This window comes from Micrasema longulum, unplaced genomic scaffold, assembly GCF_059751315.1.
Source record: "Micrasema longulum isolate JH-2025_06_02 unplaced genomic scaffold, ASM5975131v1 h1tg002800l, whole genome shotgun sequence".
Taxonomy (NCBI): domain Eukaryota; kingdom Metazoa; phylum Arthropoda; class Insecta; order Trichoptera; family Brachycentridae; genus Micrasema; species Micrasema longulum.
This window is the reverse complement of record NW_028279924.1, coordinates 17,362-32,267: the sequence shown is the minus strand read 5'-3', so window position 1 is coordinate 32,267 and position 14,906 is coordinate 17,362. Positions and strand designations below refer to the sequence as shown.

At 32.9% G+C, this 14,906-nt stretch overlaps 1 protein-coding gene across 1 annotated transcript; it reads left to right on the top strand.

Moving 5' to 3' along the window:
- The first annotated feature begins 4,710 nt into the window (after positions 1 to 4,710).
- Positions 4,711 to 10,464, top strand: LOC148271553 (sodium-coupled monocarboxylate transporter 2-like). The gene is made up of 3 exons (XM_088241252.1): positions 4,711 to 5,004; positions 6,014 to 6,174; positions 7,947 to 10,464. The coding sequence occupies exons 1-3, from the start codon at positions 4,714 to 4,716 to the stop codon at positions 8,230 to 8,232; spliced, it is 738 nt and encodes a 245-aa protein (XP_088097378.1). The 5' UTR covers positions 4,711 to 4,713; the 3' UTR covers positions 8,233 to 10,464.
- The last annotated feature ends 4,442 nt before the right edge of the window (positions 10,465 to 14,906 follow it).

The window sequence follows — 14,906 nt, the reverse complement described above, 5'->3', positions numbered from 1 at the left end:
CTCTCGCATGATTTCATCATTCGTAACCCTGTCATACATTAATTTCCTACGTCTAAGAGATCGTATTTTAACCGCGTTCACTCGGCTTTCATCCTTCCTCTACCAGTTCCATGTTTCACTTCCATACATAAGTGTTGGGGCTAAAACTCCGTAGTGCACTGCCAGTTTAGCTTCGATTGACATACTTTTATTAGTAAATACTGTGCTTAGTGCGCCGTTCTTTTTTTTTGCCCGCATTTTTCAACATCTTTTTCTACTCTTCCATCTCTTGAAAACATGCTTTCCAGATGCACAAATTCGTCTACTTGTTCAAGACATTTGTTGTTTACATTTATTATGAAGTCAGTAACCTCACATCCCCTTTTAAAGACTCCTTTGGACTTATGTACTTTCGTTCATCATTAATTCGCTCTCCAGGCATACCATCATACATTCTAGAGACTATTTGTTGCAAATCCTCCTTGCTGCTTGCCAAAAAAACTGCATTATATGTATATATATATATATGTATTTATACGTATTTTCAGCATTATGATTTTTAAGGAGTTTTGTATTTCTGAAATTAATCCGCGTGTAACGTCTCAAGTTTTTTTCGGCTTCTTCTCGGTCAGCTTTACCGATTGGTCCGTTGAAGGTTAATAAACCGGAAATATTCCAAAACTCTCTAATCATTTGTTGATTTATACGAACTAATGACGTCGTTCAAAGTAGTTCATTTTTATTTAAATATTTTTAAATATTTTTTTCATACATTTTTTTATACTTTGCAGTATAATTTAACTATCTATTTTTTACCGCGCGTTAGATAAAATAGTTTTTATCTAATTTCCCGTAGGGCTGAAGATTCTCATTATTTGCCGTGATTGGAAATGCTCGAATAATTGATAGTTTATGGGCTCTCCTGATAAAAATGATATTAAATATTGGAATATTTCAACGTTTGATAAGTCGTTCATATTGTGAACTAAAACGCAGGAAACTCTTATTTCACCTGCATGGCCATTTTGCGTGATGGTTCGTGACATGTGTTTCGGACTTAACTACTTTTGTTGACACCAGTGGTGGTAAAAGTTGTCGTTCGGTATTTAAAATCTCGCATACAATATCGCCCATTTGCTCCTGTATAACATGGTTCCCTTTCTTTTTTTCCTTCAATCCGTCAGTGCCTAGAATATTCTTAGGTTACCTCCGATCACTGGACTACGCAGTTTTTATCAGGTCATGGTTAATTTAATCAAAAAATAATATTTGTTTTTAATATTGTTGACTCCCCTTCGTGCTGCTGCGGATATTCTAACCAATCTTCTGAACACATCCTGAGGTCTCGTCCCTTTCCCCTTCTCCATGATTACCGAATGGAGCTTCTCGCTACTATCCGTGGCCCTGTTATAGGTCCTGTCGGATATACAGATCTGGTGGCTTCCAAAAAGAATTTAAAGGCTTTTAAAAAGTTTTGTGATCATTTCGGCGAATTGATCAGGTCCAATCAATAATCCCAGTCAGTAAAGAATTCACTTCTCTCTCTTCTCAATCATATTATGTACTTCTGGATTACTTTCTTTTAGCACAAATATGCTAAGGCTACCAGATTTCAGAGAGCTCCTTCGGGCAGCTTTTCTCGAACGAGCAAATTTTCCGTGTATGTGGGCACGGCCAAGGAGACTTCTGTCCTCAGATGCGGCAAGCTGTATAACGTTGTTTTTTTGTGGCCTCTTCGTCCTCCAATATTATCTCGCACAAAATTTTAATTTGTATCTCGTTAATAATATCTACTTTAGAATCTAAATGCTCGCACCAAGACAAAAAACCGTGGAATGTTTTCTCGATCGCTAATCGCATTGTTTCCAGATCGAAATGGTTCCTTCCGCCTTTTCATACATTTACGCTACACTTAAGTTGATAAATTTAAATCTTACAATTAAAAAATGATTTCAAGAATACGCGATAACGGAGTATTTTGTTATTCGATAAAGTCTCGAATAACAGAACGTATCGATTCAAACAGTATTCGAAATGCTCACCTAGGCTCGACGTTTGGCCGGCCGATATTATTAACGACCGAAAAGTAGGTAGTTTAATTTTTGATACGAAATAAATAATAATAAATTTAACGAAAGGCACACGAAGATTTACGCAAATTATTGTTTTGATGAATTTACACGATTATTTTTTTTTTGTTTTATTCAGAAAACATATAGTCATACATAATAAGTATTAAAAACAACGATTTACTAACATGAAAAGACCAATCAAGTCTTCATAAATTATGCAAAAGATGTAAACATTAAATGTGAAAAAAAAAAAATTAAATGAGAAACTCAAGTGAGAAAAGAATAATTGTTAACATTTGCAAATAAAAATACTGAATACTCGGTATTTTTATGATGATTATTATACATTTCAAAATACAAATGAATAATGTTGTAATGAAACGGCTAAATTGCCTTTTGCAAAACTTATAATATGAACATATTTGGTTGAATTTTTTTTTTAAAACACACATTATTGTATACTCAAGATTTGGAAATAAAAATTAAACTAAAAATTATATAACACATTCAGTAGAAGTTTAAAACAATTTAAAGTAAATGTAAAAATCAAATAAAATAATAAAATATTTTAAAGGATAAATATGACAAGAAAACCGTAAAGCAGTGTTTCATATAACAATAATACTAAGGGCTTAATTACCATTCATCATCTTTGAAAAAGTTAAATCGGTTTGATTTACAATAACAATATCCTACACTCAATATATCCGATACGTGGGAACAATCATTGCCGAGTTCCCGGAGTCTATTTAATACAACATTATGAGTATACACTGTCCGTGAATGGTTGCTATAAAACAGTGGTATTCAACCAGAATACAGAATTATTTTCTTCGACAACGTCTCGCGAAAAGGCAATATGTTCGAATATATTATTTATCCGCGAGATGCACCAAATTACGTTCGTTATTCCTTCGTAAAAAAATGGTGTATGTTCGTTTGGTATTCGTGTGTAATGTCTCAATTTAGGAATTGAATAAAAGGGATAAGGACTTACGTTTTCCTTCCTTTGGCCCTCGTTCCTGTTCCAGGATAGCACTACATCGTTTTATTAGCACGTCACGTTACTTGAATTGATCTGGACAAGTTATCTCAGATAGATTTTAAAGATGCGCTTTGCCGTGTGTTGTTCGTTGCGATGTCACAAGAAGTACTGTTTTTTCTTGACTTCCGCCGGGAAGGAAGTGACGTCAGTGACTGAAAATTCAAAATAAGGGGCAACGGATTTCGAAGGATACGATGGTTTGACATTTGAATCAAAATACACACACATCCGAAACAGTATAAAATTGCATGATTGATTAATAAAATTGCATGATTGAAAAAAAAAATCGTTTTCCGTATTGCTTGACAGCGCCTCCGCCGTTTTTTTCGTAATATCAACGCCGGTAAAATTGTTAGATGGAAGAGTAGATGAAATTAAGATGTGTAAACGGGCAGAATGATGAATGTTACACAGTGTGCAAAATGGCCACTTAAACCAGCCAATGACAGGTCATAAGCCATGCCTAGACTTCGATATTCGATTTTAAAAAAATATTTTTCATCTCATTTGCTACAAATTTAGACCAAAAAACCTTTCTGGGGAGGAAATCCAACCTGTCAACAAACATTTGGACATACTCAAAACATTGTTGATACACATTTTTGTTCATAAATATCGATTTTACTTTTTACCGTCTCGCTATAATCCGTGGCCCTGTTATAAGTCCTGGCGAATCTACAGATCTGGTGGCTTCTAAAAATAATTTCAAGGCTTTTAAAAAGTTTTGTAATCATTTCGGCCAATTTATCATGACCAATCAGTTTAATCCCACTCTGTGATCATTTCACTTTCCTCTCTTTTCTCTTAATCTTTTCTCAATCCGATGAAGTGCAAATTATGTACTTATGAATTACCTTCTTTCAGCACAAAGATTATAAGGCTACGAGATTACAGAGAGCTCCTTTCCGGTAGCTTTTCTCGCTCGGCAACGTGCAACTTTTCCATGTATGTGGGCACCGCCAAGGAGACTTATGTCCTTAAATGCAGTGTACCTACGGTTTGTGGTGGGCAAGCTTATACCACCTCGAAATGTACGATGTAGTTAGCGTCTGTAATAGAGGTCCAGTGCCGCGATTATGTATTTATAAAATTTATGTTTTATTATATAAAATTTGAATACGTATTTGTAAAATAAAAAATAATAATAACTAATGAGGAACTTCAGCCCTACGGGAAATTGGCTACAGAAAATGTTTTCTTGCGCGCGGCAAAAATTAGAGAGTAAAAATGTGTAAAATTGAATAAAAACTGCAAAGATTCTTGACAATGTACGAAAAAAATAACTACTTTGAACGACGTCACGATGGTTCATATGAATAAACTAATGATAAAACAGATGTGAAAGATATCCGGTCTGCTTACCGTAAACGGACTTATCGGCAGAACTGACAGAGAATAGGTGGAAGAGAACGTTTGACGTCACACATGGAGTTTTTCAGAATTACAAAACTTTAAAAAATGAAAAGCGCTGATAATTCGATACATAAAGCTTGAAAACCAATTTTTGGCCTGAAAAAAAAACACTGAACTTCCTCATTACTCAAGTAAAACTTGAAAAAGTTGTTTTATTTCAATTTTAAGTAAATATATAAGATAAAATAAAATCTGACTAGTTTGATGTCCACACTCTTCTTCAGTTCCATGTCCTCTTTTCTCAACACCATTGCTGGGCTTGTCTACAAGGATTTTTTTTGCCTGGTCTTTCCGAATGCCATATCTGACACCAACGCCAGTTACGTCATGAAGCTGGTGGTGGTCGTCTTTGGGATCCTCAGTATGTTCATGGTGTTTCTGGTAGAGAGGCTGGGCAGCATCCTCCAGTTGATGATCAGCTTCTCAGGAGTTACAAATGGAGCCATGCTGGGGACATTTGTGATGGGAATGATCTTTCCAAGAGCTAATTCAAAGGTATTTTACATAATTACATTTTAACCCTTTATCGCGTACAGAGCCATATCTGGTTTGAAGTATAAAAGTGAATGTGTATTTTTTCTAGAATAGAGATTCTCAAGAAAGCTATCGTGTAAGAATGTTATAAGTGCATGAAGTGCCAAATATGGCCAAGTAATACTGTAGGATTTAGGTAGTTGAGGGTTGGTTGAAGCTCCTATCCCAGTTAGAGACTGACAGAGAAGACACGAGGTTGCTGTTTAGTGCGTATTTATTACATGGCGAATAAGAAACATGACTGGTTGCGTAGCGACAAAGATGGGTTGAAGAGACTGCACTTGAACTACATGCTGGAACAGAGTGACTGCGTTGAGCTGGACTGACTGACTGAAGTGATTTTGTTAGGCCGACTGACTGGCGTTGTCGCGTCCTGATGTCTCTTTATAGGCGACGTTCCTTTGTAGTTCATTACTTCATGATAGGGACACTGTGATTTACTGCAGACCGATGATCCCAATTTCATGTCCAATACTGATCAAGTTGTATTAAATGTGATATTGGATTCTACAGAAAATGATGACATTGCTTTCTACGGTCATCACACTATTTCAGGTGAAACGTTTTAGCACGTGTTTGTCATCGATTATGGACTATAAACCCCACAATACTTATTCACGTAAGGCTGTATTTGGATCGATTTATTTTACTTCACAATAAAAAAAATAATCCTTTTCCTAGATCATTTCAAGTCTCCTCCTTAACACATATTTTATTCAAACCGAAAAATAAACCCACGCGGCAAAAGGTTAATAAAATGTTTTTATGCTTTTATTCGAAAGAAATTTAGCACACATATAATATATTTTAGATGCTTTAACGATTTCAGGAAGGAAAAAAAAACTTATGAAACCAACAAGGAAAAATAAAGATGTCCATGAAATTAAAATTTATAATTGTATATTTAATTTCTAAACATGTTAATGCAAATAAATTCAATAAAGAATGTACGTTTTACTCCAATTTTCAGGGCACAATAACGGGAGCATTTACCAGTGTTATCTTTATGGCGTGGGTACTCTATGGTAATTCCGTAGCCATAAAGAGTGGTGCTATCAAATATACCAGCAAACCATTCTCCATGGATCAGTGCGACTCCTCTATAAACATGACCAATGTTTTCACAGACGAGTAAGTCTCGTGTTTTATAATTTATACTATTTTCTAAATGTACAAATCTTTTGAAGTGATTACGAAAATGGTGTTGAAGTAGTTCGTAATTGCTTAGTATCATTAAGTACTATGTACAAAATACTACTTATATACTAAAAAGGCAAATAACGTCTCTAATGGGGGGTAAAAAAACTAATTTTATTATTTAGTGTGTTAAGTGACGATTTAACCCAGCAAATGTAGTATAATCGGTAGAGGAGTATTCCAAGATTCGGCGCCTTATGGCAATATTGTTTGTAGCCCCATGAATTTAATGACCGAAAATTGTTTGATTATAAAAAATACATTTAATGGAATATACACCATTTATTAAATATTACGTAATATTACGCCCATCCATTTTTTTTACATGTGCATTCTCGGCGAATGCAGTCCTTGTTAACGATTAAAGAAATATTTAGGCTCCTAACTTTTTTTTACTTCTTAAATTAATGATTTTAATTCTTGTGTGGCTGTGATGTCACACTAGTCGACATAGGACACAAGACTTGATATATCTCTCTTATTTTTTTAAATGATGAACTCGTATTTTTATTAATCTTCAAATGGACATTTTCACACCGGATTTGGAAAGTAAAGTTTGTACAACTATGCTGGATGTTAAAACAAAAAATATTTATCCGTGCTACGTGAAGAATGAAACAACACATCTTGCGTAAGAGAGAGCACGAAGATAGAACTCATAACAAGAAAAACAGAGACGTTATTCGTTCATACGAGAAGGAAGATATTTTCTAATTGTTTTAAGAACAGAAAAACAACGTTTTGCACAACAATTGATCACTGAAGTACAAAGGAACATACGTATTGCTATTTCTGTATTTATGGAAATGCTTCCTTCAAAGTCTTTTACTTCTTTTATTTACTTTTTATTTATTTATAAATCTTATAACACAAAGTATTTTACAAGTATAAAACGTTAAATTACATTCCCAGGAGTTACAACAACTCAATCCGGGACGTAGATAATATTAACATTTAAAACATAACATATATTGAGAACAACAAAGAAAGGCAACCGCAAGTTTAGCACCTCAATAAATAAATATAGCTCAACAATATTTACGCAAAAAATTTTTTCTTACACAAGCAGAATAAATATATAAAAAAAACGCTTTTCAGAATAAAAAAAATACTGAATCTATTAAGGGAGATAAGGTCATTTACATCACATGCCATGCAGATGATGCAGCCATAGTGATGATGAGAACATATTCATCTCAGTTAGTAAACATCTGGATGCCTAAGAAATGTCGTACAGTACAATTAACACATGATTATTGGAAACATAATTCGGATTTACAAAACGTGCGTCAGACCGATCATGGTGTATATAATAGAGGCGAGGAAAGATAAAGAGAAAATAAAAAAATACGAAAAGCGAAATAGAAAAATTAAATAGAAAAACTGAATAGAAAATAGAAAAACCAAATAACTGCTCAGAACGTCAGAGATGAAAGTACTAAAGGCAAAAATACATAGGTAGCCTTAAACTAAAAGTAAAATAAAGGGTAGGTAATGATTATGAAAGACGCTTAAAGCTGAGTGCCAAGCCGTGTTGGGGAACCCCATCGAAGACTATCGCCCTGGGCCATGACCCCCATGGCTCTAGAGTAAATATGCCACTGGTAATTAGCTTTGTAAATGGCTAGACTTCTACATTCCCATTTTTAAGATGTTTCCTCTATGTTGCAATAATTTGAATTACGATTTGGATGTATGTATTTCAGGTCTAACGCCAGCGCCGTTGATGACGTATGGTTCGTCCACAAGATCTCCTTCATGTGGTACTCCTTCATCGGTACCCTCACAGTTCTCATAGTTGGCCTTCCGGTCAGCTACTTGACCAGAGCACCAGAGGCCTCGCAGGTGAGGCTGGAATACTTCAGTCCAGTTGTAAGAAGATTCTTGCCAAAAATCATCAGAAACCAGGAAAAAAAGCCAGTGAAAGAAGAAACCGAGTACAAAGAGCTGGATCTTGTCATGCAGACATTGAAAGAAATGATAAAAGACTAGCTTTTACCCGCGGCTTCACTCGCGTGGTATTAGGGAGAAATTGTTTAGGTAGTGATTAATTATTTGAGCCGTTTATCGATAAGAATTTTCCCGGTAGAATGAAAATGAAGGAGAATTTATCGAGATTGGAAGTAGCTCGTTCTTCCAATTATCACTATAAAAGAAATACGATTATCCGATAGTCTATGGTTACGTAGTATCGTTATTTTCTCCCCAGATATAAAATTTAACTACAAAACCAAAACGAAAAGCAAACCAAACTAACCACAGATAAACCAAGTCAATTATAGAAATAAAAAGAATTCATTTCAAATAGATTATTTTTGGTATCCCACCTTACCGCATTCTAATTTTCAAAAAATTTTGCTCAATGTTAAAAGATTGTATATTTTCAAAATGTATTTTTTTCAATTTCGGAATGGAGAATAAGTATTATTATTTTTTAAAGCATCAACTTTGTGGTCAAACATTTTACTAAATGTTATTAAATATTTGTAAATAACCACTTACCGACTTTTCGGTTTCGAGACGTACCCGTCTCTTCGTCAGGACACCAATTAAACCAACATGTAAACCAACATGCAAAGCCCAGTATACACCTTCACCATAGTTGTTGCACAAAAATATAAAACCAACATGACATGCATTTTAATAAGCACATGCACTGATTAGGACAAACATGCACTGATTCAATTATGAAAATATTCTCTTGTTTGAGAATTAATTGAAAAAGTAGAAGGGATGGAGGGAGGGGATAAGCTTAATAGGTTTTATAGGGTGACCATTACAGTGGAACATCGTATAAAGGACCATATTGGAAGTTTGTTTGATTATTGATCAAAGGAACATTATTTTTAAAGGTTTTCCTAATGTGAAATATTTCCATATTATTTTCTTTCAACCCTTTATTATTTGTATGTAAGATTTTAACTCCAGTATTTTTATTAAAGTCATGATTTAAATTGATTAGGTGATTAGCGTTGATTTAAATTGATTAGGTGATTACGTCTCGAAACCGGTAGACATAGTTCGGTAAGTGGTTTTATACAAATATTTAATAACATTTAAAAAAAATAAGTATCCTATTTTACTTCTCATCTCTCCGGCAATCCCTATGCAATTGTGTCAATCGGTCGCTCCGTTGAGACGCGAAGAAAACACAAACAAACAAACCACCTCACTTTCGCATTTATTATATAAGGATGGATGGATTAATCTAATTACATTGATAGAACGTACTTTAGATCATGATCAACGGTATGAATCATCATATTATGACAAAATATTTCATTACAAAGGAATAAGGAACATTTTTGAGAAGGGAATATTATTTAAGTCGGGGATTTTCAGGTCTTGTGACTTGTTATCGGCTGGTTGAAGAGATCATTTTACACACTGTGTAACATTCATTATTCTGTCTACATTTGAAAGTCAACATTTCCTCAACTTTGACCCTTGTTGACTTTTGCAAAGTAAATGAGTTTATTTATGGAACTGAGATTTATCTGACTAAATTAGTTCACCTAATTGGCATTAAATATATAAATTAATATAATCATTGCATAGTATTTTCAGTCGCGAGTCAAATGAATTTCACCCGCATCAATAATGCTCTCACCTTTTTTAATTCATGAAATCCAACATTTGGAAAAGTTGAGAAAATGTAGATGTTCAGACACAGACAGAATGGTGAATGATACGTTGGGTAAAAAATGGCAACTCAAATCAGCCATATTTCATCAATATTTTATTTGTTTTCTTTTGATAAATTATAGAGCCTTGGTCTTTATTCGTGTGGTTGAGATTCGTCTTGCTGAATAAGTAAGTTCAGTGCTACGGGAAATTGGATATAAAAAGCATGTTCTTATGCGCTGTAAAAAATAGAATATACAATTAAACGGCGAAGTTTTCTTAAAATTTATGAAAGAAATAATAAAAACGAACTACACTAAACGACGTCAGTAGTTTTTCCAAAAATAGAGTGTTGTGATAGATTTATGTTTTTTTTTTCATGCTTTTTCATAAATGCTCTAATTTTTACCGTTCGCAAGAATACATCTTTTTGTATCCAATTTCCCGAAGGGCTGAGCTTCCTCAATGGTTCATTGGTAGAAATTTTCAATTAACATTTTAAAATGTCGTATACTTGTGATCTATTATATTTATAACAAAATTCATGTGTAAGAAATAAAATTCAGATTTACTTAAAAGTATTAAAAAAAACAAATGATATTTTTTTACATTGATATGTCACATATGAGGGCACTATTTGCAAACCCGGAAAAATCCATCTTTTTTTATTTTGAGCAAATCACAAAAAACTGATACAATACTTGACTTCAACTTTTTTTTAAACTTCAATTTTTTATCATAATCAGTAAATATTTTATACGTAAGCTGTGATGAAAAGCATGATTATGTCAAGAAACAGTAGTGAAATAATAAATTTAATTTTATACATTCCAACTTTACAATATTCAAGTAGAAGTTGCCATATTTGCAACAAATCCGATAATTTAAAAGTCAAGTTCTTACAAATAAAGCTATATTTTCAACTGACAATGTCATAATTTAATTCTGAATGAGTTTCAATGAAAATGTCACTTTTTTTAGATTTTGCCGGGTTTGAAAAGTAGTACCCTCATATACCCATCTCTATGTTCATCGTATAATGGTTAGTGCTTTAATCTACTATGCATACATTCCTTGGCTCGATTCTCGACATTAAATGTTTATTTAAAAAGTTAGATCCATTTAACAAATCATTATGGGTGGTATATAAATACTTGACTAATAGACGGAAGTTCACAACTGTGATTGGGTCTCATGGCCTATTGTGCCCTAAGCAACATTCATCATCATCATGCCCTTTCTGCACCTAATGGTGCATAGGGCACTGCATTGGTACACCAATCGCAGCGTATATTGACCATTTTTTGTTACATGAAGATTACTTTTTAAATAAACATTTTGTATAGAGAATCGAATCTAACGCCTTAGGTACTAGTCCAGGGACCATAAAATATATTTGTGTAAAAAACACATTTTTTAAAAATAAATATTTCATATCAACCATGTCGGGAATCGAACACGAGACTTCTCGCATGGTAGGCAAACGCGCTGACCATTACCCCACTACACTTCATTAGCCGGAGATTATTTAGTAATATTAACACATATTATATATTATATAATTTATAATTTCTACCTAATTATTTTCTAATAAAAATATTTTGAAAACTTGTTGAAAAGCCCTTCGTTTTTTTATTATTTTTTTTGTACGTTTAAATACGACATATTTTTTTATTTATTTATTTATTTCTAAACATAGATTTATTAGTTTCTGAATTTTTATTTTTGAATTATGTTATTTGCAGGTTGAAAACATTTTTTAACAACTTTTTTTCTTTTTTAAAACTTGATACGTTTTTAAAAAAAGTGGTATAAATTTTTATCGTTAGGGAAGTGCAATATAAAAAGTTTATTTTCTTTAAATACGATACATTTTTAAAAAACCAACAAAACTATAAAACAACAAAAATATTTTTAAAAGATTTTTTAAAAACTTACCTACCATCATAGTTACAATGTTGAAGTTTGTAAGGTAGGTAGTAATAATTTTATACAACAAATGGCTGACAGTTCTACGCAAAACTGGTCCTGAGAAGAGATTTTTTGGAACTAATTCCTTCAAAATGGACGAAACAAGTAAAAAATGTCTAAATGTATCCAAACGTGATTGATTCCATCAAATGCATTATTGTATAAAAGATATACGAGTTAAATTTTAAACCAACATAAATTTATTAGTACTGACGCGCCAGGGAGCAAAGCGTTAATACAAAAATCCGCTAAAAATGTTGGAACACGCAGAAGAAAAGTAGTAATTTATTTTTATTTATATCAGATTTATTTATTAAATCGAGAATTGGTAGACCAAAAAATAATATAAAATATTGAAATATATGGTCTTAATAATTTAGGATTAAAACCTTAGAGTATATATACTCTAAGATTAAAACTGTGCTTTGACACCTAGCGACAAATTTATAAACATATTGGAATTAAAATGGTGTGGGTCTAAGATATGGTTACTTTTTGCATTCTACAATTCTACTGATTTAGTTTTATGGCGTATCGAAAGATGGCAGAAAATGTTTAATTTTGAACAACTTATTGTGGTGATAAAAATAATATAATTACTTTTAAAATGTTTATTTATGTTAAAAAGACATTCAATGATAGTTCATAAATTCCTAAACAAAATTGAAATTTGCGTATACTATCTTCATAATATATACTTTTATATACTTAAGATTTATATTTAATGTCAATTAAGTGCTATTATTGTTGTAATTTCAACGGACTCTTTTGGAGTCGTTCTTCTGTCCGTAATGACATTATAATATTTACTAAAGAAGCGTTATGTATCAACGCTGTTAGTTGGATTTCAGATTCCCTGTAACACTTCTTAAGCAAAGGTTTAAAAGCAGAATTTAGTGGTCCACAATATGTCCTTAACATGCGTATCTTCATTCCCGTTTATTGATTGATGCATTTGCCGATGAATGTAAAAATACCCAACAACGAGCTAATTTTGAGGAAGTACTCCAAAGAAAGGAAGCTTTGAGAAATATTTGAGTAATGTATTTAGATTTAAGGTAGTCATACTTGCAGTCACAGATGGGTAAAATCACTGATCGATATGAAAGTAGGCTTCATTTGTTGTATTTAATCACATGTGCAGAGAAAGTTTATTGAAACCCTTTTCAGATGCGTCATCTTAGAATCTAAAATGACTTCTAAGACTTAGATGATTCATCTCTCTCCTCCATTTTCCCACCCCGATGTATCTCTTAAGATGATTAATATTTTTCATTAAAAAAAGGCATGTTTTGCATTTATTCGCGTCTTTTTCGTAAAAACTAAAATTCTTTAGCTTTAATTATAACTGACTTGACAATTTGTTGGATCCCCAATAATTATTGTTAATACGGTGACAATGTATTAAACTATTTTGCGCATAACCAAATATTGGAATAAACGCTATAAATTAATCAGGATTATTTATAGTCTGTTATCTTCTGAGTGTAAAAGATTAACAACACATTGGCGTATTAAGTCAAATGATCCTGTTAATATAGGTTTTTAATAAAAACCATTGTGGTTATTAACATGCAACCAATAAACATGAAGTGTATGTAAAACTCTGACAAAAGAGTATTTAATTATGAAAGCATAAGTGATGATTATGTTTCCAGGATGATTTTAAAATAAAGAATATAAATAAAAAATCATTATAAGTAATTTTTTTTGTTGCGCGTTTGATTTCCACAATTAAAGACCTGCATTCAATTCCGTGAAAGGTAGGTATGAAATTATCTATGTAACAGGTAGGTAGTAGATACATTGGCAGCTGGAGGCGCGATGCAGAAGCCTGGTTAAATATCTAAGCGACATCTCATCGGCGAAATGTAATAAAGAATTCACCCGAGAGGTAGTATCATACATGGTCGATATAGTGCAGGCAATTGGTAAAATAAACCAAAGTAGGGAACAAAATGCCGAATACTCCTCTAGTGGAATGGAAGGCCTGTTGACTACTGCCAACAGGCCGGCTTTTCTTGAAGAGTTTAGGTGGTTTCCTCTGCACTTTGCTCATGCGAATGCTGAGAAGTTCTTGATTGGCCCACAGTAGTATATTCCTCCTGATACCATCATTTAAGATAAATGAAAAGAAATTTAATTGCAAAAAACTCATTTTTTGAAATATAAACCTTGTATATTATAAGCAAGGTAAATAATACAGCAACTCCCTATTAAACAATAAAAATAGAAAAGATAAATCATATAGAAAAGTTTTGTGAAAACATTCCTTTTTATTACAAAAAAGAAATTGTTTTTAAAATTGTTACTAAGTATAATTTTTTGTTATAAACTATTACTAATGACTAAAGGGCAATTTGTATATAGAAAATACAATAGATATGACAATATTGTCTTGTCCCAGCTCCGTGAACAGATTCGACCGCGCAGGACAGAACGTTGCGCTGGGACAATACGAAAATTCGGCCGCACCCCACACGCGAGCGCTGCGAAAATGAATACATGACGGCATTTATTTCAAGCGAGTTTATGAAACAGATTATTATTTATTCAAATCAATATGTAAGAGAATTGTTAAAGGACGAAATAGATGTGGCGTTTTATCCTCTCCGCCTAACCTTAGGGGGAAACGGCGTAACGGTTTGTTTATTTGATGTTGGAAAATTCTGATAGTTGACAATTTCAAAAATTCTAATTCCTTATTTGATAATTTTCTTAGTTCGGGCAGATGAAGAAGTCAGTTTTGTGAGTAAAATATTTCCAGAATCATGATCTTTTTAAATTTTATTTGACTTCATATCTATTTTCCTTAATAAAGGAAATCAAGTGGAGATTAGTCCACCTTAAAGTGTAAAGGTTAACGCGTTCTTCTATCATACTTGAGATACCGGTTCGATTTCTTGGAAGGTCAATGCTGGTTTTACACAGCTTAATTTTACTGTCCCTAGACTGGCACCTGAAGCCGACGACTGATCACCTTCCCTTCATATAAAAGATGATTGAGATACGCTGCATTTGGTTTACCAATGTAGAGTTGTTAATAAATAAGCTTATACCAAATATCTGAA